The sequence below is a fragment of the Lynx rufus genome, unplaced genomic scaffold (genome assembly GCF_022079265.1).
Source record: "Lynx rufus isolate CCGP_SWC_20201006 ecotype Redwood Valley unplaced genomic scaffold, mLynRuf1.p SCAF_9, whole genome shotgun sequence".
Taxonomy (NCBI): Eukaryota; Metazoa; Chordata; class Mammalia; order Carnivora; family Felidae; genus Lynx; species Lynx rufus.
The window spans coordinates 22996338-23021392 of record NW_025814897.1 but is presented as its reverse complement, the minus strand read 5'-3'; the positions used below and the strand labels follow the sequence as shown (position 1 = coordinate 23021392).

General features: G+C 40.5%; 1 protein-coding gene across 1 annotated transcript in view; it reads left to right on the top strand.

Annotated features, from left to right (window-relative positions):
- The window catches only part of CDON (cell adhesion associated, oncogene regulated), a 104440-nt gene that overhangs the window by 67258 nt on the left and 12127 nt on the right, over positions 1-25055 (top strand). The window contains exons 15-18 of the mRNA XM_047071576.1: positions 3579-3701; positions 8418-8639; positions 11092-11372; positions 14305-14384. Coding sequence (XP_046927532.1) covers positions 3579-3701; positions 8418-8639; positions 11092-11372; positions 14305-14384 — 706 coding nt within the window. The remainder of the gene's footprint in view (positions 1-3578; positions 3702-8417; positions 8640-11091; positions 11373-14304; positions 14385-25055) is intronic.

Here is a 25055-nt window from a genome sequence, read left to right as displayed (position 1 = left end):
ATGTGACAGCTGCCTTCAAATACTGAAAGACTGGGGCGCCTGGGTGGCGCAGTCGGTTAAGCGTCCGACTTCAGCCAGGTCACGATCTCGCGGTCCGTGAGTTCGAGCCCCGCGTCGGGCTCTGGGCTGATGGCTCGGAGCCTGGAGCCTGTTTCCGATTCTGTGTCTCCCTCTCTCTCTGCCCCTCCCCCGTTCATGCTCTGCCTCTCTCTGTCCCAAAAATAAATAAACGTTGAAAAAAAAAAAATACTGAAAGACTATTATGTGGAGGAAGAACTAAGCCGGTGGGGAGGGGCAGCTAAAAGGAAGTAGCATAAAGAAGAAACCTCCAACATGGCTTTTTTAACAAACTCAGAAACTCCTTAATTTTGGAGGTGTTCAGTAGAAGCTGGATGCTTTCTCAGTGATCTCTTAGAAGGGATTCTTGCTTTGGGAGGAAGCCTTCCTCCAAGGGCTATTTCCCCCTCCCAAGATTCTGATCCTTTGAGCTATTAACATCACGATGGATCATGTCAAAAAATGGCCCTGGGCCAAGGTTGTTTTCATACGACTTCTTGATGTCAAAGGCTGCATATAAATTTCGTTGTAAGTAGTCTTATAATAAGTTCATTTAAATACGCTAAATTAAGTTTTCTTTAAATAGTGTAATTTAAATAATGTTTTTCCAGCAGATTACTTTTGTAATATAGTAAAAAATTATCATCTGAGTTTTAATACCTGGTGCGTAGCAGGTGCTCAGTAAATATTTTTTGAATGAAAGAGTGATTATTTCTCTTAATGTGGAAAAGTAGGAAACAAATTAGTTTCTAAAATCCACTTTAAACATGAAGCACTGGGGGAATGAGGTAAGATACTTGTTAGCGGCCAGACTATTCTATGAAGTTAAGACGGTAGCTTTCTTGAGGGAGATATGACTGGAAGAAGCATGGGGGGTACTTTTGGGGTGCCGGTAATATTTTCTTTCTTGACCTAGGTATTGGTACCATGGGTATGTTCAATTCATGAACATTCAGCGAGCTGTTCCGTTATGGGTACTTTTCCCTGTGCACATTTCACTTTCTGAAAAAGCTATGCAAAAAGAAGAAATGATAAGAGTTATTAGTAACTGTTCTATATTTGAGTTCTAGCTAGGTCGTCATTTTAGTTTAGCTGGGTTAGGAGAGTGGCGCTGTCACTTTTATTTCTAAAATCTTTTGACAGAGATTAACATTTGCTATGAAATAGTTCTAAACAAGGTAAATGTAAACAAAGTGAACATCTCTCTTTGTCTCGCTCTGTGCCATTCTTTTCCCAACCTCCCCTGGTTCTACTCTCTAGAAATATCCACCAGTGAACAGTTTTTAAAATATATTCCCTAGTTCAATCTTTGAAATTTTTGCAAGCTTTTGTGATGTGAATATGGTGTGTGGAACTGGGAAATTAACTTTCGTATCCAGTAGTCGTGTCTGCAGACGTGAGTTTTGCCTTACGGTTCACAGAGAACTTGTTTATAAACTTCGTAGACGGAGCAGTTAGATGTTTAAGTGGGCTTCACTGTGCTGTGTAATTTGCTTATTCCTTATTTTCAAGTTTATGCATTTGAAATTCTTTTTGTGGCAGTTGGAAACTATTGGCCTGTTCTCCCAAACCAAGGAACGAAAGTATTTACCCTTTGCCCATAAAGTTTTCTTTAAGGCAAAGTTTTAGATTACTTATGTATATGGACTCAGAATTGTTTAAGCTTTTGGAAAAAACCTGAAACTCAATTACAGTGTTAAAGAATACACCAAGAGCAATTACATCAAGTTATCCTATCTTCTGAATTAAGTTCCACATTGGAGTAAACCGTAAATGTTTCCAGCATACCAGTGCTTTTGTGGTGAATATTTTTGTCTTATAAAGTTGAGTTTCCAAAAAATTAAAGTATCGAGCATCCTAATCGTTAAGCCTGTGCTTTGGCTTTTCACCTTCTAAAATATTCTTTGAGAAAAAAAGAAAAAAAAAATGACCTGTTTAAGAAAAGGGTATGCTGGTTGGTTGACTTTCAACCTAATAATGTACTTTGTTGTCTTACTCATCAGTGATCAGGAAAACTCTCTCTGCTAGTGCTTCCTGTCATTTTAGCCATTTGAATAATTACCATAACAGTGGAGTATTATTCTAACAAGATACGTGTCCTTTTACCTGTTTTTCTCTTATTAGTTAACATATGGGAAGCGCAGTTTAATTACGTTTTGACTAGGACTCTGAAAGGAAAACTTCCAATCTAGTGTGGTCATTATTCAGGAGAACGTTTATAGTTAGGTGAGTGTAGGGCTGAGCTAGGAAAGACCCAAGGACAGAGAAAAAATAGAAGTCTTTGAGAAAGTGTTTGGAACTTAGAAATAGATCTATTCCAGTCTTTGAATCAAGATTGTGAGTCAAGTTTATTTTAGGGTCCTCTTTATACTTACAAAGGGGGCATAGAATTCCTTACTTCTTGAGCCTTTCAGAGTCCCTTGATCCTAAAACAAGCAGATTCTCTTCTGTGTAAACTACGAGTCTTTATGAATGAGGGGTTTTGTAGTGGTGACCTGGAAAAGGGGCTGTGTTTCCGGTCTGAAATATTTTTGTCTGTGTTGAATTAGAAAGGAACCCAGTGCTGTTGGACCTGTCAGCCGAGTAGATTTGACTTGCTCGTGTGGTTTGGTTTTGTTTTTCCTCCCCCTTCAATTAATTCTTAAATCAGTAGGTGGTATAGTTGAGCTTCTAAGGAACTGTGGAAACAGTTTGAAGAGGTATGTTCTAAGAGGGATTAAAGGTGCAGGAAGAGTTCATTAAATCTGCCAGAAGTGTCCCTGTTTATTAAAGTTCATCACATGTCCGTGGAAGTAAAAATGGAGAGTGGTTCGCATGAGAGTTGGTTCAGTTTGGGGAGTGTTTCTAAATGAAACGTTGGCTGGGTGCCATGGATAACAGAAGTCATTCTATTAGAGATACTTGTGTGGTTTGGAGACCCTGACTCAAAAGAAAAGAAACAGTGGAGCAGGAACCAAGAGTTTCCGCTAGTAGATTTTGCTTTTTGATTATTCTCAACCATTTGTTCATACATTCACTTAGACGTCTGTTCACGTCATATCCAGTCCAGCAGAACTGAGAGTTTCTGTGAGGCCTGTCTTGTAAATAAATGGTCACTTATTCTGGGTCGGGCGCCATTTGCTGATCTCATTTATAGTACTGCTTTCTGGAGGGTGGACGGACTGGATTGACTTGCTAGGTTAAAATAGACCATCAGAGGACTTGAGGGGTTTTTCCTCCCTTAACTTATGCATAAAATTAACATGGATTTTACGAAAGGCCTACTACTAATTCTTGGTAACGAAACAAAATATTACTGCCAGTGCACGGGTATAGCTTTAATTCCGTGTACCTCTTGTCATTTGTTGCATGGCATGTCACAGAAATGCGTTTATCTTGCTGCATTACTGAAGTGCTTCGCTGAAGGACATTTTCATCACACAGACAGACGCTATGGCGATAGGATGCTGTTCCAACCGCGTTTCGAAATTACCTTTGGGTCGTGCGATACGTAAAGCTTGTCTTTTCCTTTTCCTTTCTAGGTTCAAAGCAGTGGCACATGATTGGCCATCTGCAGCCAGAAACCTCCTACGATATTAAAATGCAGTGCTTCAACGAAGGGGGAGAAAGCGAGTTTAGTAATGTGATGATCTGTGAAACTAAAGGTAAGAGAGGAATGAGAACTCATGCTTTTTTTTCCTGGCGTGAAGACTGTCCCAACAGAAAACATAATACGTTGACTAGAGCACTTGTCTAAAACCTAGTTTACGGAAACATTGATCATATTCATTAATTTCTGTGTGGCTCCAAGCAACTCACTCCTCTTCTTTTTTTCTTTTTCTCCACAAAGAGAGTAGAAATATTTGCTGAGTAATTGCTGAGATTGCTGTGAAAATTAGAATACTTTTTAAAAAAAGCATAATTTTAGGGAAAAGTGCTTTATACCCTTCAAGTGGTTTCTTGAATGACAGTTGTGTGTAACTCTATCTACTTAAGTGTGGTGGTTAAATTCAGAATTAGCAGTGCGCTATGCTAAATTGAAATTCCCAACTCTGCCTCCATATGTAGATTGACTATAAAATATCTTCTAGTTGTTTTTTTTAATGTTTATTTATTTTGAGAGAGAGAGAGAGACAGAGACAGAGAGAGAGCTGGAGAGGGGCAGAGGGAGGGAGAGAATCCCACACAGGCACCTCACTGTCAGTGCAGAGCCTGATGCAGGGCTCGAATTCAGGAACTGTGAGATCATGACCTGAGCCGAAATCAAGAGTTGAACGCTTAACCCACTGAGCCACCCAGGTACTCCTGTTATCTGTTTTTAAAGGTGATAATACTACACGTAATAGAAACAGCTAATGTGGCTATTTACAAACTCCTGTCCAGTCTCAGTTAACCTAATAGAAAAAGAGACTGTTTTTAACTTGTGTCTGTTTTTAAGAACAAGAGAAAATTTCCCATATTCCTCCCCTGTCCCCCACCCCCACTGGTCTCAGTGATCAGGACTCAGTCACATGCTCCCCAAACCATTCCCGGGAGTGAAATGATTGATCAGGACCTACTTTAGTTGTTGGGGTTTGAGTGGACAGCTCAACAAAATTGGGGCCTTGCAAGTATGGGAGGAAAAGGCTGCTGACTGGGCTGGGCAGCCTTCAGTGTGTCTGCTACAGGTGATTTTATGATACCAATTCAAAAATGAAACTGGGGCGCCTGGGTGGCTCAGTCAGTTGAGCGTCCAACTCTTGATTTCGGCTCAGGTCATGATCCCAGGCTCTTGGGATCGAACCCATGTTGGGGTCCACGCTGAGTGTGGAGCCTGCTTAAGATTGTCTCTCTCGGGGCGCCTGGGTGGCGCAGTCGGTTAAGCGTCCGACTTCAGCCAGGTCCTGATCTCGCGGTCCGTGAGTTCGAGCCCCGCGTCAGGCTCTGGGCTAATGGCTCAGAGCCTGGAGCCTGTTTCCGATTCTGTGTCTCCCTCTCTCTCTGCCCCTCCCCCGTTCATGCTCTGTCTCTCTCTGTCCCAAAAAAAATAAATAAACATTGAAAAAAAATTAAAAAAAAAAAAAAAGATTGTCTCTCTCTCTCCCCCTGTCCCTCTCCCCTGCTTGCTGTCTCAAATAAAATTAAAAAAAAAATTTTTTTTAATGAAGAAACTGAGGCTCAGATAAATTGAATTATAAATTTTTTTAAATGTTTTATTTATTTTTGAGACAGAGACAGAGTGTGAGCAGGGGAGGGGCAGAGAGAGAGGGAGACACAGAATCCAAAGCAGGCTCCAGGCTCTGAGCTGTCAGCACAGAGCCCAACACGGGGCTCAAGCTCACAAACCGTGAGATCATGACCTGAGCCAAAGTCGGATGCTTGACCGACTGAGCCACCCAGATGCCCCACATAAACTGAATTATAAAGACAAGACATTGTTCCATCTTTTAATGCTAAGTTAGTCATATGACTTTATGCTGCAAAACCCACATATTAAATCCACATTAAACATGTGTATATAAATATACAGACATTTAAATTTACCTTGGATTTAATTTGGGCAGTATATATTTGAGGGGCTTTTTGTATTAGTCACTGTGATAAGTTAACGGACATTTCTTACTTGCCTCTAGAGTGTTGTAATACGTAGGGCAAAATTAAACAAAAATGGAATTTATCATCTCTGTCCCCAAGACATTTAAGAATCTAGCCAGGCAAAACATAAAAGATAGACAACAGTGTAATAACTGTATTATTTAAGCATAGATGTGTCTATAATAGTATATGCCTCATTAATTGACTTTGCTGGGGAATAAAAGGTTCTACCTACAGACTTCCAGGTCACTAAAAAATGAAAAAAAGCTCTTTAAAACATTAACTGTTCATATTGAATAACTTTCTGAAATGTGTTACACAATTCCCAGCCTGTTTAAATAGAATGTATAATACACAATCTCAGTTTTTAAAGAAATGACTCAGGGGGTGCCTGGATGGCTCAGTCAGTTAAACGTCCAACTTTGGCTCAGGTCATGATCTCAGGATTTGTGAGTCCAAGCCCCACACTGGGCTCTCTGCTGTTGGCACAGAGCCTGCTTCGGTGGATCCTTCTACAGATCCTTTGTCCCCCCCTCCCACCCCTCCCCCACACGTACTCCTCTCTCTGTCAAAAATTATAAAAACGTTAAAATAAAAAAAAATAAATGACTCAAGGTTCTTGTTTTTTTTTTCTTTAATTTTTTTTAAAACAATCTTTATTTATTTTGAGAGAGAGACAGAGTGTGAGCAGGGGAGGGGCAGAGAGAGAGGGAGACACAGAATCCGAAGCAGGCTCCAGGCCCTGAACTGTCAGCACAGAGCCCGACGCGGGGCTTGAACTCACAAACTATGAGATCATGACCTGAGCCGAAGTCGGATGCTTAACCAGGCGCCCCTCAGGGTTCTTGTTGTTAACGGTGATTGTCTTATCTTTAGTGATTTAGTAAGGTTTTTCAGGAACGGTGTTGAAGCCAGCCCATTTCCCCCTACTCTTAAATATCAGAGACTGTCATAATTTTTCTTAGTTCTTTGTTTTCTCTTTATGTTTTCCATCTCACTTTTCTTGTTCCATGCTCTTAGCCTCTTCTTCTTCCTCATCCTCATTCTCCTTCTTCTTCCTCTTCTTTTTTTTTTTTTGTTTTAAAGTTTATTTGTTTATTTTTGGGGGGAGGAGCCAGCAGAGAGAGAGAGAAAGAGAAAGAGAATCCCAAGCAGGCTCCACACTGCCAGCACAGAGCCTGAGGCAGGGCTGGAACCCATGAACAAAGAGATAATGACCTGAGCCGAAATCCAGAGCCAGAGCCGAGGCTTAACCAATTGAGCCACCCAGGCACTCCTCTTTTTTTCTTTTTCTACTTCCCCCTTCCTCCTCCCCTTCCTCCTCCTCCCCCCTTCCTCCTCTCCCTCCCCCTTCCTCCTCCTCATCCCTTCTTTTTCTTCCTTCCTTCTTCTCTTCCCTTCCTTCTTCTCCTCCCTTCCTCCTCCCTTGCTCCTCCCCGTCCTCCTATTTCTTCTTACTGATGTTGATGAGTCGGTATCACCTCCACCACAGAATTTATTAACTTTAGCAGCAGTTGGCAAAATCATCAAGCTTGGTAGAATTGTGAATAAATAAAAACTAAATGAAGAGTAGATAAATCTGACGGACTTCCCCATGGGTAATCATGATCTTTAATGTATGATCTGTAACGTCTATTTTGCCTCAGAAACTCATTTGTTTCCTTTAGAATTGGCAGGGACCTTCAAATTGTCTAAGCCAACATACTACCTGAAGTAGGAGTTTCTTTTAGAGTCTCTGCCGAGTATTCATCTAGTTTTCACTGTTGGAGACCTCTTTCCTTTGAAAGGTGGCCTCTTTTTAATGGATTCCCAGCTCTGTGCTGTGTAAACTTGCTAGAAAGTTGAACCCCACTGTACTACTTATTGACTCAGATTGTTTTTAAAGACCACTCTGCCCCAGTACAAGCCGTAACAGGAAGTATAATAACTAATAATAACAAAAGTGATCGAACACTGCTATGTGCCAGTCTCTGTTCTAAGTGCTTTACATGATTAACTCCTTTACCCTTCATTACAGCCTTCTGATAGAGCAGTTGTTATCTCCAGTTTCCACCTACAGACACTGGTCCGTGGAGGCTAAAGTCCTACAGCTAAGGATAAATGGTAGAACTGAGAATATAAAGCTGGGCCGTGTGGTTCCAGAGGCCGGGTTGTCAGCCACTATGGTCTGTTGCTACTCTATGACATTTAAAACATTAAGAACATGTTTTCTGAGGACAGAGACAATGGGGTTTGAGTCCACCTGTTGCTAGCTTCTGTTGTCACTCTTACTCAGAATATCAATGCATTAGGTAAAAAGACTGCATGTACGTGGACTCCAAAGGGTATTGGTTTTGAAATGCTTGTCTTCGGAATTGCAGATGATTGTTCAAATAGTCCAAAGCCGTATCTTGTAATAGTAATCACATGAAAGAGACATAAAATATGTACTTTTGAGTCTTCTTCAGCTCAGAGTATATCACAGAGAAATATTTGTTCCATCTGTAAGTTGGAATATTTTTATTTCAACTCTTTGATAGTCTTCTACAAGGATAATTGGGCAGATAATCATATAGGAGCTTGGGTTCAAGTAGGTACATTTGTTTCCCTGATTTTATGATTTCTCTAGAATTTGTGAACTAAGACTTTGGCACATCCGATTTTTCAACTTTTGAGCCCTCTTTGTGACTCATTGGTGGTCACATCATCTCAGTAACAAGTATAAACACATTGGTTTGCATTCCTAACCAGACCTCCTTCAGAGAGTAAACCATTTCATGGAGTCTGTGTTCGCTCTGACATCACGTTTTCCTTTATATTTCAACTAGTGAAACGTGTTCCTGGAGCTTCTGAGTATCCCGTCAAAGACTTGAGTACCCCTCCAAATTCCCCAGGAGGTGGACGAAACGTTGGGCCTGCAACCAGCCCCACCAGAAGCAGCGATATGTTGTATCTGATAGTTGGCTGCGTGCTGGGTGTCATGGTCCTCATTCTCATGGCTTTCATCGCAATGTGCCTGTGGAAGAACCGCCAGCAAAGCACCATACAGAGTAAGCCATTCAGAAATATTTCCTTGTCCTTTTATAAAGATGGGTGGGAAAATATTGTCAGAATACATACTGATCCCCAATACTTTTGTGCATGAGTGTCATGGCATAAAACATGTTAGATACTCTTCATTCAGGGAGGGGACTTTAAAACGGTTCTAGCTGTCAACCAGAATAAGTGGAGCATCACATTAAATTGCCCAGTAGAAATAAACAGCAAAGCCACAACCAGGCAGGTCTCTAAGTAAATAGCTGACTTAGTGCTGGGAAACCCTGGCTTTGTTGGACCACCAAAGAGCAAAGAGTTTTTGAAGCGTGAGCTCTGGGATTGCTGCAGGAACGCCTTCTTACTGGTACAAGACCTGTCAGCAGGAATAGAAGAGGCTGGAAAGTCTGGAAAGGAATACTTTTCTAAGTTGCTTTTACTGAATGACACAAATTAAGGTAACATGGTCCTGTTTCAGTACCTGGTGTACCCAAACAGCCCGAGACCGGTATCTCTTCCCCCTAAGTGTATCTTGTAATGAGAGTGTTTACACGGTCAGTGATGATGCTATATGAAAACAGCTAGCCCAGAACCCCTCTTCCTTTCTCTTTCCCGACCTCTCTCCCTTCCCCTCTCCTTTGCCCCTTTCTTGTTCTCCCAACCGTTATAATCAGGGGAATCAGATCCAGCAGAGACTTTAGTCTTTGGTGGGAGGAGGTTTTTTGGTTTTCTCACTGGCCCCAGAATAAGAGAATTAAAGCTAATAGCTCAGGGGGAGAAAAGATGATTTGTTTTTATCGAATTGGTGCCCCCCAGGAGACAGTAGGGAGAGAATTGGTGGTGGTGGTGCTACCAGGCTGAAAGGGTTGGAGATCATTTGATTGGCTCTTTTTCTAAATGGTTTCAGTATCATTGACTTTAATTGTGTGAGCTGAATCATTAAAGGAAAAGTACTGCTTTGGTTGTCTGGGCGAGATTAATCTGGTTAAGGTCATTTCCCTTTATGACTTGGTAATATGTTCAAAGATAGAAGCTTATGGTAGTGATGTTCATTGAGTCATTTATTCAGAAGATACTCATTAACTATCTTTGAGGCGCCTGGCACTGTTTTAAGCAATGAACGCTGGTAAAAAAGTAAACATGGCCCCTGCCCTGTCAACTTACAGTTGTAGTGGAAAAGATAATCAGATATACTGATAATAACTCACCTGTGCAAAAAGTTCAGTAATAGGAAGAACACCTAATCCAATCTTGGCATGTTCTAATACCTTCAAAGAATTTATCCGAACTCTGCCAATAAGTACTGTAGAGTTTAGGTACCATATTCTCTAAGGACTATTTCACTTTTTCTAGATATGTCTAGTAAGTGTACCCCTGGAAATCAGAATTGAGGCAACTATTTTATGCTTTTAGTATAAGGAAGTGGAATAATTAGCCTTTAGTAAACCACAACTTCCACATGGACTGTATTAACCAAGGAACTGTATGGATAGTCAGTGAATGTATACATAACTCCATCCTTTCATTTAAAAGTGTTATTACTATTTAAAATATCCTACCTAGGGGCGCCTGGGTGGCTCAGTTCGTTGGGCATCCAACTTCAGCTCAGGTCATGATCTCGTGGTTTGTGAGTTCGAGTCCCGCGTCGGGCTCTGTGCTAACAGCTCAGAGCCTGGAGCCTGCTTCAGATTCTGTGTCTCCCTCTCTCTGTGTCCCTCCCCCATTCATGCTCTTTCTTTCTCTCTCTCTCTCAAAAGTAAATAAACATTTAACAAATTCAAAACAATAATAAAACATCCTACCTAAAGGTTGCCTTTTGTTGTTTAAAAAAAACTTTTTTTTAGTGTTTTATTTATTCTTGAGAGAGAGAGAGAGAATAAGCAGGGGAGGGGCAGAGAGAGGGGGGCGGACACAGAATCCAAAGCAGGCTCTGGGCTCTCAGCACAGAGCCCGACATGGGGCTCGAACTCACGAACCGTGAGATCATGACCTGAGCCGAGTTGGACGCTTAACCGACTGAGCCACCCAGGCGCCCTGTCTTTTGTTGTTTTTTTATATGGTTTCTCTCGGCACTTTGAAACGTGAGGGAGTTTAAACACTTTTTCTTAGTGTTGCCAGGACTTTGATAGTTTCAACTTACATAATTTATTAATTCTTTTGAGTAGTTTCTCTCTGGTTAATTTCTTTTCCCATTAACAGAGTCTTAATTAACTCAAAGTTCCTAGCTATCTCCTTACAAGGAAATAGCAATAACTTTCTCAAAGCATATCTCATAATTAGGCGTTAAGTGAACACAGTGAACATATTTAGGGCATTTTATTTTCTTGTATTTATAGTTTCTTAGGGGTTTGTTTCATTAATCAAACTGCCTACCCAAGAAGATTGTCTTTTTTAGTGTCTTACTGTTGTGTGTTTTTGTTTTTTTTGTTTGTTTCATTTTGTTTTGTTTTGCTTCTTCTCTTTTAACAGAATATGACCCTCCAGGATATCTCTACCAAGGGTCAGATATTAATGGGCAGATGGTGGAATACACTACTCTGCCTGGCACAAATCGGATAAATGGGAATGTTCATGGAAGCTTCATAAGTAATGGAGGTCTCAGCAATGGCTGCTCCCATGTTCACCATAAGATCTCTAATGGAGTCAATGGAGTCATGAATGGGAACTTAAATGGAGGGCTTTACGCGGGACACACAAGCTCACTAACCAGGACGCATGTGGATTTTGAACATCCTCGTCACCTAGTAAATGTAAGAGACCTAATTATAAATAAAGCCTCCCTGGGCATCTGGATGGCTCAGTCGGTTAAGCATCTGAGTTTGGCTCAGGTCATGATCTCGCAGTTCGTGTTTCGAGCCCCACGTCAGACTCTGTGCTGACAGCTCAGAGCCTAGAGCCTGCTTCAGATTCTGTTTCTCCCTTTCTCTCTCTGCCCCTCCCCTGCTCGCTCAGTCTCTCTCTCTCTCTCTCAAAAATAAACATTTAAAATTTTTTAAATAAATAAACAAACAAACAGACAAATAAATAAATCCTCCCTGGGCCCCACGGTACCAGGGTGCAATAACATGGTTGGCCTACTTGGCCTTTGTGACCATAGAAACCTTACAGGCTCACTGGACTGGAAATAGTATGTATCAGTGGCAACCCCTTAATCCAGAGTAATCTGTGTAAACTTTCTGTTGTCAGGTGATAGTTATGTTCATCAGTTTGGTTTATATTTTAAAATTCTTTCATGGTGAAAGTGGAATACCAGTAACGAACTTGCCGGAAGTTATTCTTGAGAGCTAGAAATACCACAGGGCATAGATTGGACCTGAGACTTTAAATTTGCTTCATTTAGAGCAAAATCTGAAAACTCGCAGGCCCAGGGGAGTCAGGCAGATCGTGAAACTGCGTGAAGCAAGCTGGGAAAGAGAGCAGTTGGAGGCGGGAGCAATCTGGAGAACACCAGCTGCAGTTCACTCCTGTTGTTGGCACGGACAGAGGGCCTGGGGTTACCGGTTTTCTGATTTTTCCAAAACATCTTGTAAATCCAGGTGAAATGGCGAGATTTTTTACACGTTGGCAACTAATTCCAATTTTTGAAAGCAGTGCATAGGCCACGTGGAACATGTCTGCAGGCCACCAGATTGTGACTTCTGACCTATAATGAGTTTCTTTTGTCTCTTGTGTCTGATGTGTGGTAGGGCTGTTACCTGTAAGATTTTTGCCTTTTATAATATTACCATCCTTTAGCCACAAGGAGTGATGGACCTTTAAAAATACTTTATTTCAGGGATAACTTAGTGATCTAGTTTAATTTTTGAAACGGGACTAGAGTAACTAGCTTATTTTGCATTTATGCTGGTTAAAGAGGTTCTCTGCATTAGGAAGTTTGATTTATGATGTCGTTAGGATGTATGTGCATCCACATTATTTTTCAAATAGATAATATGTTTAGTTGATCAAATTAAGCACTCACTGACATTTTTGTCGTTGTTCTGATTACAGATAAACTTGCCATAACCCACAATGTGCTAAAATTTGAAGGGAGTTTAGAGGTATTTTTTCACCCTCAACTCAACAAAGACTTATTAAAATATTACATTTGGAGAATAAAACTGTAATGTATATTCGTATCTTAAAGCTGGACATCTGCTGGGTTTTCGTGTGATCTAGTTTTAATGTGTTGTAGAAAAATACCTCGTTTGAGTGCATCTCATTATCAAAAGAGAATAGTGATTTCATTATTTTGTGGGGAAAGACATGGCTTATATTCAGACTTTCTAAACTTTTTTTGGTCTCCACTCCTAGTCCAAGCTAGTAACATTGTCCAGGAAACTAAAGGAGAGAGCATTAAAGTTTGAATAGCATATGCTGTTTCCATAAGCAGAAAAGAATAAGTCTGATGTTTGGTTTAGGATTCGGACGCAGGAGTTTGGGTTTTTCTGAATGGCGAAATTCTGTTTAAATAATAGTTGCTCCTTTAGGTGTACTAATCCTTTAGAGGCTAACATCTGGTTTTCACGTATTAGTTTTCTTACACCTCTTTTCTGGGTGGGAGGAAATAGGGAAATTTTTAAAAACGCTGGTGATCATAAAAATCATTGAATTAACTTTGATGTGTTTAGTGACTCAAATAAGCACATTACCCCGTAGGTGAACTTGATCTTGTGAAGCTTTGGAGCTTATGCTCATGATCTGAATGTGGCAGAGGATATTCTTTCTCTCAATGTTTTCCCAAAAATTCCTGTTGCTAGTTGAATCAGGAATGCGGAGAGACATTTTCAGTACTTTTGGTTTGCTTAGATTCTGGCCGTTGTTATGAGATGAATGGAAATGGAAAGTATTCTGGGAAAAACAATGGCCTGAACTTTCCTTAACCTTGCAGAACTGCCCTGGGTTTGGGTGCAGTGTGACAGCCTCTCCCACCCTTATCAAATTCGGTTCTGCTGTTTTTCGTCTGAAAGCAGAATTTTTACTCTGACCGTAAGCCTGCTTCAGTTCCCAACACCCAGTTTGGAAGAACTCTTGCCATTGTATATGTCAAGCGAGTGTTTTACAATGAGGTATGTGTTAATCTGGGCATTTTTCTTAATTGCCAGGCAGTTTCCGCCAAAAGCAACATCAAAATATTAATCCTCCCCTCTAAGTCATTGCTGGCTGAGAATCTACTCCATCTGGAAAAATATAACATGTTTGAAAACTTAGTGTAGTCAAGTGAACAGACCTAATCGAAATAATTACAGGAAAATGAAGATGGGTTTATCTTGTGACATCATTCAAACAGATTTCCACCCTGTTTCTCCAACTGGCATCACGTAAAATTCTTCCATGACTGCTAGAAAAGTAAAAATGAATAGGAGGTTGTAATGTACAGTGTATTTTGGGCCCATTAGATTTGAAACCCTGAAGGGGAAGTGACTAAATGTCTCCATTTCTTTGGCTCCTTCCAGTACAAAAAGACTTGGGAAAAACATGGCGATTAGCTTGTAGGGTATAGTCTTAATATTGTACAGAATTCATTGGTGAATATTGGTAACTAACGATCAGCATAACGTTTTGCTCAGAGGTTGGTTAAAATATAGCGTATAACTGTTTGTTATTGGGCCGGCTTTTACATTTAAGGCTGTTTGATTATTGGTCTGTGACACCTTCACGCTTTTCTCTTTTTCTTTTTCCCTGCACTTCCTTCCTGACCAGGGTGGTGGGAGGTACACAGCAGTACCTCAGTCGGACCCGCTGGAGCGCGTTAGCTGTCGAAATTGTCGGAACAACAATAGGTAAGTGGCTCTGTATTTGCACAGGTTGTTGTGACTATGGTATAGGAAGGACTCTTCTTTTTCTCCCCTTTGGCAAAGGAAGTTCTTGAAATTTTATGTAAGATATAAATCTCAGAATATGGAGACTTAAGTTTAAGGCCATTACTAATTTTTTGGCCCTGCTTTACAGTTTTTACTTTTCTGGGCTTTGGTTATTTAGCTATATGGACAATGTTCAAGACGTTATTTCTCACTGAGATGTTATTAAAAGGTTTGGTGCTTTTGAAATCTTTAAAGTAGAGGCATTCTCTGCATATAGACTTTGTCTTTTCTCATCTGTTTTTTTCCGTCTGTGTCACGAATGAGAGCATGTTTGAATGTTAGACGAAAAACCCTGTGTATATAGTAATGTGTTTTCATAGTAATTTTACTGAAATTTTCTTACCAGATTATTCAGCGCTTCTTAAAATTATTATTCTTAAAACCTCAAGATAATTAAGTAGCAAAATCTCACTTTCTTTTAATTTTCTGAGTTTCAGAAATCTCTCAAGAGGTATGTACACTCACAATATTTCAAACAAGATAGAAATATGTAGGCTAACATGTTCATTTAAATTTTGACAAGATTCAGGAAGCTTTCGGGCTACCTCTGTATATAGTAACTCCAAAGGATTGTCAGACGTTTCGTTGTATTAAAGTTCTGTCTGTCAAAAATCTTAGTTCTTTTTTTTTTTTCTGTAACGATGGTGTTGGATTACGTGGTCTCAGAAGCCCATCCCAGGTCTAAAATTCTACAGTGTAAAAGTTGTGTTATAGTTACTACATAAGATAACTGGAGTATGGACTGGATTTTGGATATTTCATTATTGAAATGGGATGGGACCTATATTTTTCAAATCAACGACAAGGTTAAGAGTTGTGTCTGGGAATTACCAAAACCAGAGCTTGTAAGGAAACGGTCAGCTATAGAACTAACAGTCCCTTTCTCAGCATGTGTTTTGAGTTGCAGAGCAAAACAATGAAAACTTCCTCGAAATTTTTCTTTATCGTTTACTTAGCCCATCTTAGGGTGTGTATGTGAGCAAGTCAGCTGCCTATTTTGTGTACTAAGATTTCTTGTTACATTTTTTTCATGTTTATTTTTGAGAGAGAGAGAGAGTGTAAGCAAGCACACGTGTGTGCTCACACAGCGCATGTGCAAGTGGGGGAGGGGCAGAGAGAGAGAGGGAGAAAGAGAATCCCTAGACTGTGCAGAGCCCAGCAGAGGGCTCAAACTCACGAACTGTGAGATCATGACCTGAGCCGAAATCCAGAGTCAGACACTTAATCGACTGAGCCACCCAGGAGCCCCTGCTTGTTACATTTTTAAATAAAATCTATATGACCCAGCTAAATTTTAAGATGTTTTATAACACTGAAGCCCTATTTTTTGTCCTGAACTGGCTGTAGGCTTTATCACAATTTGTTAGGAACATGCTAAAAATGCTTCATACACCTGGTAAGTAATCTAATAGATTTAATGAAAACGAATGGTATTGCCTGAAAATGCAATGTATTGTCCTTTGTGTTTCTCTTCAGCAGGTCTCAGTTCAACTGTAGGCATCAGAGTAATGTTGTAAGAGAACCTCTGGTCTAAGAATAAGTAGACAGAGGCTTTCCCACTGCCCAAATCTATGATCTTGGGAAAGTTATATAATCTCTTTATAGCTATGTCCTTATCTGAAAAATGAAGAATTGTCCTAGGAAATGTAAAACCAGCCCAACATACTCTGATTATAGATTTTGGTAATTTGCTGCTAATCATGTCTTTATGGTGATGTTATCATCCTGGTACCAAAATGCATCCCATTTATATGAATATGACCAGTATCTACCGTCATGCACTCACTCATAGCCATTTTTATGTGTGTGTGAGTGAGAGTATGTTTATAGTATTGGGGGTTTTGTTATACATGTTTGGTTTTTTTCCCCTTTAAGACAGTGGACAGTTAATAGTTCTACTAACTTTTCAAGTTGATAACTTCTTGAATTTCATGTTTGGGGGTTTTCCTTTTACCTGGGAATATGGGTACATTCTCTTTAGCCTGAGAAAACCAGCTTCTGTCTCACCCCAGCTTAAGTTTACTTCTTCCTACATAAGAGTCTGCCTGTTCAGGGCAAATCTTGGCTTGTCTGCATTGCCTTCAAGGTTAGCCAAATGTCTCACCTGGCTCCCGGGAGCCATTATGTGATTTTGATACTTAGTGATTGGCCAGATAAATATCAGTAAGTACCTACCTTCAACTCTGGAACATTGGAATCATTAAATGTAAAGCTTCTCCTTTCACTTTGAAACTGAAAAGAGACATCTTTTCTCAAGATCCCCCAAGATGGCAAAGTTTGTAATAAGCTTCTGATGCTGAGACGTAGATGATATATGATTTACTCCCCCAAATATGCACAATTTTAGTTAATTTACACCTTTAGGATATTGACATTACTAAGAATACATTTGCATTTCCTAACACCAGTTGAACTAGTGTGTATGCAAAACGAGGCAAAATTTCAGTTCAGTTATGTGAACATTTATCTGAGGGTGGATACAGGCATACCTCATTTTGTTGTGCTTTATTTCATTGCACTCTTCAGATACTGTGTTTTGTCCAAGTTAAAGGTTTGTGGTAACCCTACCTCAGGTATGTCCATCAGTGCCCATTTTCCGATGGCATTTGCTTACTTCGCGACTCTGTCACATTTTGGTAATTCTCACAATATTTCATGCTTTTTTATTATTATAATTCTTATAATATTATAAGTCTTATAATATCATTATAGTTCTCTTTCATTATTATAGTTTCATTGTTATAGTGATCTGATCAGTGATTATGACTCACTGAAAGCTCAGATGATGGTTAAAGTTTTTAGCAATATTTTTTTTTAATTTTTTTTCAACGTTTTTATTTATTTTTGGGACAGAGAGAGACAGAGCATGAACGGGGGAGGGGCAGAGAGAGAGGGAGACACAGAATCGGAAACAGGCTCCAGGCTCCGAGCCATCAGCCCAGAGCCTGACGCGGGGCTCGAACTCACGGACCGCGAGATCATGACCTGGCTGAAGTCGGACACTTAACCGACTGCACCACCCAGGCGCCCCAAAATAAAGTATTTTTTTAACTAAGCTGTGTATATGTTTCTTTAGGCGTAATGCTATTGCACACTTTATAGTATAGTGTTAACAGAACTTTTATATGCACTGGGAAACCAACAGATTCATTTGACTTGCTCCATTGTGACATTTGCTTTATTGCCCTCGTCTGGAGCCAAACCTCATTATCTCAAAGGTATGCCAGTAGTGCAGTTCAGTGATGATCACACTTTAGCATACGTTAGAATCACTTGGAGCACTGTGAAAACACAAATGAGGAGGCTCTACCCTTAGAGTTGGTGATTCAGTAGGTATAGAGTGGGGCCTGAGAATTTGCATTCCTCATGAATCCCTACTGGGACAGATGCTACTGGTCCTGGGACCATGCTTTAAGAACCACTGGAGAATCTGGCTGGTGAAATGCAAGTAGAGGGTAGCAGGATATAAAATGGAAAAGTGGATTGAATTTATATCTTGAATGACCCTGAATGTCACGGTGTAGTAGTTTACTTAAGAAACATTTATTGAGTGCCTACCATGTACTGGGTACTGGCCCACGTCCTACCTCTGGAGAGCCCACGGTCTGATCATAGTGATTTACAACAGAGCTCGAAATATAGTGAGCAGAGTTTGAAGAAGCATGTTGAATCTCGTAGTTCTACATTTAAGGAATGGAAAAAGTCCCTGTTGTTTCAGTAATAACAGTGCAGGAGGGATAGGAGATTTTTATGTTAATCAGAAGTGGGGGACATTGGCCGCCTGGGTGGCTCAGTCAGTTAAGCATCCGACTTTGGCTGAAGTCATGATCTCATGGTTTGTGAGTTCAAGCCCCACAGCAGATAAGCTCGGGCCCCACTTCGGGCTCCACACTTTCTCCCTCTCTCTCTCTTTCTCTCTGCCCCTCACTCACTTGAGCGCGCGCTCTCTCTCTCTCTCAAAAAGAAGTAAATTAATTAATTAAAACACAAAGAAGTGGGGGATATTGGTTAAATGTTGAAAATCAATGGGCCAGTTGCATCATAATTCTCTGGAAGGTTTTTGAGAAGGGGAGCAGTGTATTCAAGAGATGTGTTTAGGCTATGATTAGTGGTTGCAGTACACAGGTGGGATTGCAGGGAGGAGACCAGTTTGTTTCCATAACGAAGACTTGGCTTTCATGTAAGGAGTGAAGGTAGAAAGGAAGAGATGAGGAAGGTTCTAGAGTGGGAATCTTTAGGACTTGGCCACTGACTGATACGGATCTAGAAAAAAAGGAAGATGCATAATGAAGAGAAAGTTCCCAGCATGGATGGCATGGTAATTGCCACAGTAATAGTCATAGAAATAAGGAACTTAAATAAAGTGACATTGAGAAAAGGTGATGGATTTGGTTTTGGGCATTTAGAGTTCCAAGTTCCAGTTGGATATCTAAGCCAAGATGACAAATGAAAATGCTGACGTTGGGTTTGGGGGTAGATCAAGGCTGTGCTACATATCTAAGAGTCATTTGCATCAAAGTGATAGAACTTAGGGCGCCTGGATGGCTCGGTTAAGCTTCCAACTTTGGCTCAGGTCATGATCTCATGGTTCATGAGTTTGAGCCCTGCATTGGGTTCTGTGCTGACAGCTCAGAGCCTGGAGCCTGCTTCGGATTCTGTGTCTCCCTCTCTCTCTGTGCCCACCCCCCTCCCCATTCATTCTCTCTCTCTCTCTCTCTCTCTCTCTCTCATAATAAACATTAAAGAATTTTTTAAAAAGTGATAAAACTTAAGTATGGATGGGATCACCAAGGGAGACGGTAGCTTTGGCTAATTGATTATTTTTATATTTTTAATTATTTAAAGTACTGTTGTTGCCTTATTTCCTAGGCATTTAAAGTGATTAGACATCCTTTTTATAAGACTTTCTTCTCTCTTTCATTATTTTTGCTTATAGCCTTGAAATGTCTTCAAGGAGCTGATGAAAGGGATGTGATAAAATAAGGAGAGTGAAAGGAAAAAGCAGTTATTCATTCATTCAGCAAACATTTGTTGAAGGTCTGTAGTGGGCCAAACACCAAGCTAGGTCCTGGGGGATATGTCGTGAGCACACCAGGCATTGTCCTTGCCTTCACTGAGCTTACAGTTTGATGGGGAGACATACCTTTCCCAAAATGATATAAATGAAACGTAAAAATGACCATGCACTCAAAACTGCATGCTTTAAAGGAAAAGTGAAGAATGGCTTTGAAAGGACTGATCTCCCTAAGCAAGTGACATTTTGCTCTAAAGCTCTGAAGAATTTGTAAAACTAGGGAAAAGAGAAGGGGATAGGTTTAAAACTTTCCAGGCAAACAAGAGGTACCATTTATGCAGGGCCATAAAGCAGAATGCTAGGATCCTTACCAAGCTTCAGGAAGATTAACGTGGCAGGAACCTGGCAAGCAAAGGGGTTAGAGGTCAAAGGTAAGTGAAAGCAGGTCATACAGAGCCATGGCGAGTCAGTGAGAGATTTTAAGTAGGACAGCCTTGTGCTAGAACATTCTGGATGGAGTTTGGAGAATAAATTGGAGGGAGCAAAAGAGGATACAAGGGACCAGTTAGATGGCTATTGCAGTAGCCCAGATGAGAAGCAGTGCCCTTGGATGGTTGCAGTAGATATGGAGAGAAGTAGATGAGTTTGAGAGATTTAGGAGGTGCCAATTAAAAAAAATAGACACCTGGGGCCCCTGGGTGGCTCAGTTGGTTAAGCGTCCAACTTTGGCTCAGGTCATGATCTCGCAGTTCGTGTGTTGGAGCCCCGCGTCGGCCTTTGTGCTGACAGCTCAGAGCCTGGAGCCTGCTTCGGATTCTGTGTCTCCCTCTCTCTCTGCCCCTCCCCTGCTTGTGCGCTCTCTCTCTCTCTCTCTCTCTCTCAAAAATAAACACTAAAAAAAATTTTTTTAAGACACCAGTGATCAGTTGAGGGAAGAGGCAGGCAGGGGGGTATCTAGGTAAGTGATGCAACCTACTAAGTAGGAATCACTGCAGGAGATGAGGAGAAACGGTTTACCCCTTAGCAAACCCTTGGAGTCATCCTTTTAGACTCCTTTTCAAACTCTCCTTTACCCAGGGTGGCTCTCGTATTCCACAGATGCCTAATGGATGAAGTCTTGTGTGGGACCTGTCCCCGGTGGAATCTTACCTGTGCGGTGTCCTGCCGTGCTTTCTTGGGTTTAAACTTAAACATGTTTTGTAGAGTGGGCACTTAAGAAACAAATCAGTGCCAGCCTTAGACCCCTTTTACCATCCGTCTGTTTTGGTCATAACTATCTGGAGAGAAAACGTTGCCTTTATTGTCTAAATTGGAGTACTGATGTGAAAATTTGAGAACAGGTAAGAGGGGAATGTGCACTCCAGCAGTCTGTCGAGTTTTATTTGATGTGCTAGTGCTTTTGTGGCATGTTGTAAATGACTGCCTGCTTCATCATGTTCAGCTAACTTGAACCCTTTTCGGGTTTTAAGAGTGATATGTAATAGCTCACGATGGACAGCTAGAAAGAAGCGTATTTAATGCACCTTTGTGGGGAGCCAATCCCCTGCACTGAAGACTTAATTGAGAAATCCTTGTGCATTTCAAGAATGTAACAGATTTTAATCAAATAAATCAAAAGCTTTCTGTCTTTCCCCTTCTCTTCTCAATTTAAAAGGCAGTGGAGCAGTTCTGGATATGTAATCAAATGGGGTTTGTCAGTTGCTTGGCTAGTTTAATGGGAAAGGATTGAGGTTAAATCCTGCCTGTTTATCATCAGTCTTGATAATGTGTAGAAAAAGAGTAGAGAGGACACTGATGGAATTCACAGATGAATGAATTGAGAGGTCCCATCAGGAAAAAACAAGAAATTAAGGGTCCTAGAGAGATTAGAAGTGGGCAGGAAGTAGCCAAGTAAAAACCAGCTTGGAGAAATGGATATAATCCACCTGGGAAGAAAAAGTGCAAGCTATACGTGGCTGATGGTCAAAGGAGAAATCACTTGACTGGGACTGGTGCCTTAGGAAGCACAGATCGTACGAATGATCCCCAAGCTCTTGCATGAGGACAACCTTGAAAGTCTGTGTGTTGCTGAGCTTGGGGACACTTTTTAACCAATTTGGAACCTTTCACTGATAATCAGATAGACGCAGATAAAAATAATGTGTCAAGATGAGTATGCAAACATTGCATTATAGCACTAGCTCTTTCTGGCCTACGATTAGAGCTACCCAGCTGGTTTGTGAAGTATGAAAGTGACTGCTTGTTGAGTACGTCTAAATTCTTTGCTCCAGCAAGTGAATTTGTTATGACTTCATCTATCTATTGCTGATCATGTAGCTACTTCAGAAATAGCCATAAAAACCAAAGGCAGCAAACACATAAAACCTAAGGTTTGGTTTCTCTTCCATCTGTGGTAATCTGCCCAATTCCCTAAGAAAAAAAAATTCAAAACATTGTGTCTAGTTTTTTTTTTTTTGTTACTTAAAATTTTTTGTTATTGAAGTATAGTTGACATACAATGATACATTAGTTTTACATGTACAAGATAGTGATTCAATAATTAATACATTATGTAATGCTCACAACAGTAAGTGTCACCATCTGTCACTGGATGTTATTATATTATTATTATTATATTATTGACTGTCACTGGCTGTTATTATATATTATGTAATATATTATTATTGTATTATTATTGGCTGTACTTTTCATCCCCTTGACCTATTTTATTTATTTATTTATTTATTTATTTATTTATTTATTTATCTTAATTTTATTTTTTAAAATTTACATCCAAAGTAGTTAGCATATAGTGCAACAATGATTTCAGGAGTGGATTCCTTAGTGCCCCTTATCCATTTAGCCCATCCCCCCTCCCACAACCCCTCCCATAACCCTCAGTTTGTTCTCCATATTTATGAGTCTCATCTGTTTTGTCCCCCTCCCTGTTTTTTTATATTATTTTTGTTTCCCTTCCCTTATGAGTCTCGTCTGTTTTGTCTCTTAAAGTCCTCATATGAGAGAAGTCATATGATTTTTGTCTTTCTCTGACTGACTCATTTCACTTAGCACCATACCCTCCAGTTCCATCCACATAGTTGCAAATGGCAAGATTTCATTCTTTCTGATTCCCGAGTAATACTCCATTGTATATATATTCCACATCTTCTTTATCCATCCGTCCATCGATGGACATTTGGGCTCTTTCCATACTTTGGCTATTGTTGATAGTGCTGCTATAAACATGGGGGTGCATATGTCCCTTCAAACCAGCACACCCGTATCCCGTGGATAAATACCTAGTAGTGCAATTGCTGGGTCGTAGGGTAGTTCTATGTTTAGTTTTTTGAGGAACCTCTATACTGTTTTCCAGAGTGGCTGCACCAGCTTGCATTCCCACATTGTGTCCAATTTTTAAAATTGATCAGTACCATCCTTCTGAGGAAGTTCTATATTTCCTACTTATAATATGGAGAACAGTGGCCTGTCGTCCGGGAGTCAGGTGGTTAGGATAGTGTTTTTGGTCTTTTATTTGTAAGACAATGTGGGTGTGAGCTTGCCATGTTCAGTAATTTACTCAGTCGTTTATTGTCATCTATTTTGTGACAGTCACAGTAAAGTAATTCCCAAAGGGCAACTCCCACTCCGAGACTGGGGTCGTTGCATCCAACAAAGAATGTACAATGAGAGTGGAGGACAGCCGTGGCCCTGGAGGAATGTCATCAGGCTTCTGTTGCATAGTAACTGATGAGCCTCCAAAAATAAGGGCTGGGTCAGCAATGTGACAGAGACACTGAGGCAAGAGGAAACAGAAGTAAGCTGAGTATTTACTTTAAGTTTATGTATTTATTTTGAGAGGGAGAGAGCCTGTGTGCAGGGGAGGGGCAGACGGAGGGGGAAAGCGAGAATCCCAAGCGGCCTCTGTGCCTCTACCATGGAGTCTGACTCAAGGTGCAGACTCATGAACTGGAGATCATGACCTAAAGCCAGAGTCAAGAGTCAGATGCTTAACCGACGGAGACACCCAGGCACCCAGTAAGCTGAGTATTAAAACAAACCACCGCCAAGATGTGAGTATTTCAGAAGTTTCAAGAACATACTCATGAAAATGAGTATCGCACATCCAAGAGATCCATGGATAGTCAGTCTTTGCCCTTCAGGGATCATCAAAAGAGGAAACTTAAGGGGCGCCTGGGTGGCTCAGTCGGTTGGGTGGCCGACTGCAGCTCAGGTCATGATCTCGCAGTCTGTGGGTTCGAGCCCCGTGTCGGGCTCTGTGCTAACAGCTCGGAGCCTGGAGCCTGCTTCCAACTCTGTGCCTGCCTCTCTCTCTGCCCCTTCCCTGTTTGGTCTCTGTCTCTGTCTCTCTCTCTCTCAAAAAAAAAATAAACATTAAAAACAAAATTAAAAAAAAAAAAGGAAACAATGCAAAATTTATACAATTACCTGATCAGAGCCATTCTGTACATAATCAGTCACACTTAACAAATATTTAACTGTGTAAACAGAAATGGGCCACTTCTCTAGAAAATATTTCAGAGGTCCTATATAGTTTTTCTGGAATGTCCAAAATATATTTAGTCAAATACTAAACAACATACTCGTCAAAGCACAGTCCTGTGCCACTGTTCCAATCTTCTGTTTCCTAGTGTGTGCTATCCAGATTGTTGGTTAAAGACTATTTCATTACTTTTATGACACCATAACTGTCCTTTTTCTATCTTACCAATTTGTCAGGTCTTTCCTGTTAACCGAAAGAGATCTTAGTAAACTAACAGGCCCCAGACCACCTGAATTAATTTTAGCACACATTTTTGTACGTGGCAAGATGCCCAGGGCTCTATTTACCCAGTGTTTTTACATTTAAAATTAAGCAGAGTAGTTTCATTGAGTCAGAGACAGCTCAGTGAAAACTTTCACTCTACCTTAAGCCAATAATAACTGAAATTGAAGGATTATTTGAGAAGCCTAAGGTAGTGAAACTACAAACTCTTTGTGCCTGTATAAACTGTAAAGTGTGCATTGTAAGAGCAGCTTGATAAATGTCCTGTATTTGTAGACATACTCACTTGACATGTTCTCTCATTCACTGCCTATAGATTTGGGTCTTTGAAGTTTACATGTATACACATCACTATTTTTGTGATTACCCGCTTGCTTTAGCGATTTTAATTCAAGTGTTAATCAGCAAAAGTGTTTCCACATGCTATCTTCTTAATTCTATTCAGAACAGGTATTATAGTCCTTTTTCATTTATTCATTTATTTTTTATTTATTTAATTTATTTTTATTTTCTGAGAGAAAGAGAGGGTACAAGTAAGCGAGGAGCAGAGAGGGAATCCCAGGAGGGACAGAGGGAAAAAGGGAGAAAGAGAGGAAGACATAGAATGAGAGAAGCGGGGTTCACCTGGAGTGGGGCTGGTGCTCACCTGACGTGGGACTTGAACTCACAAACCGTGAGATGATGACCTGAGCCAAAGTTAGATGGATTAATGACTGAGCCACCCATTTGCCCCTATGATATTCTTTTTTCATATACTTTGTCATCTATGCTTGTGTCTTAGCACATAACCCCCAAGTTAAAGCCATTTTTATGT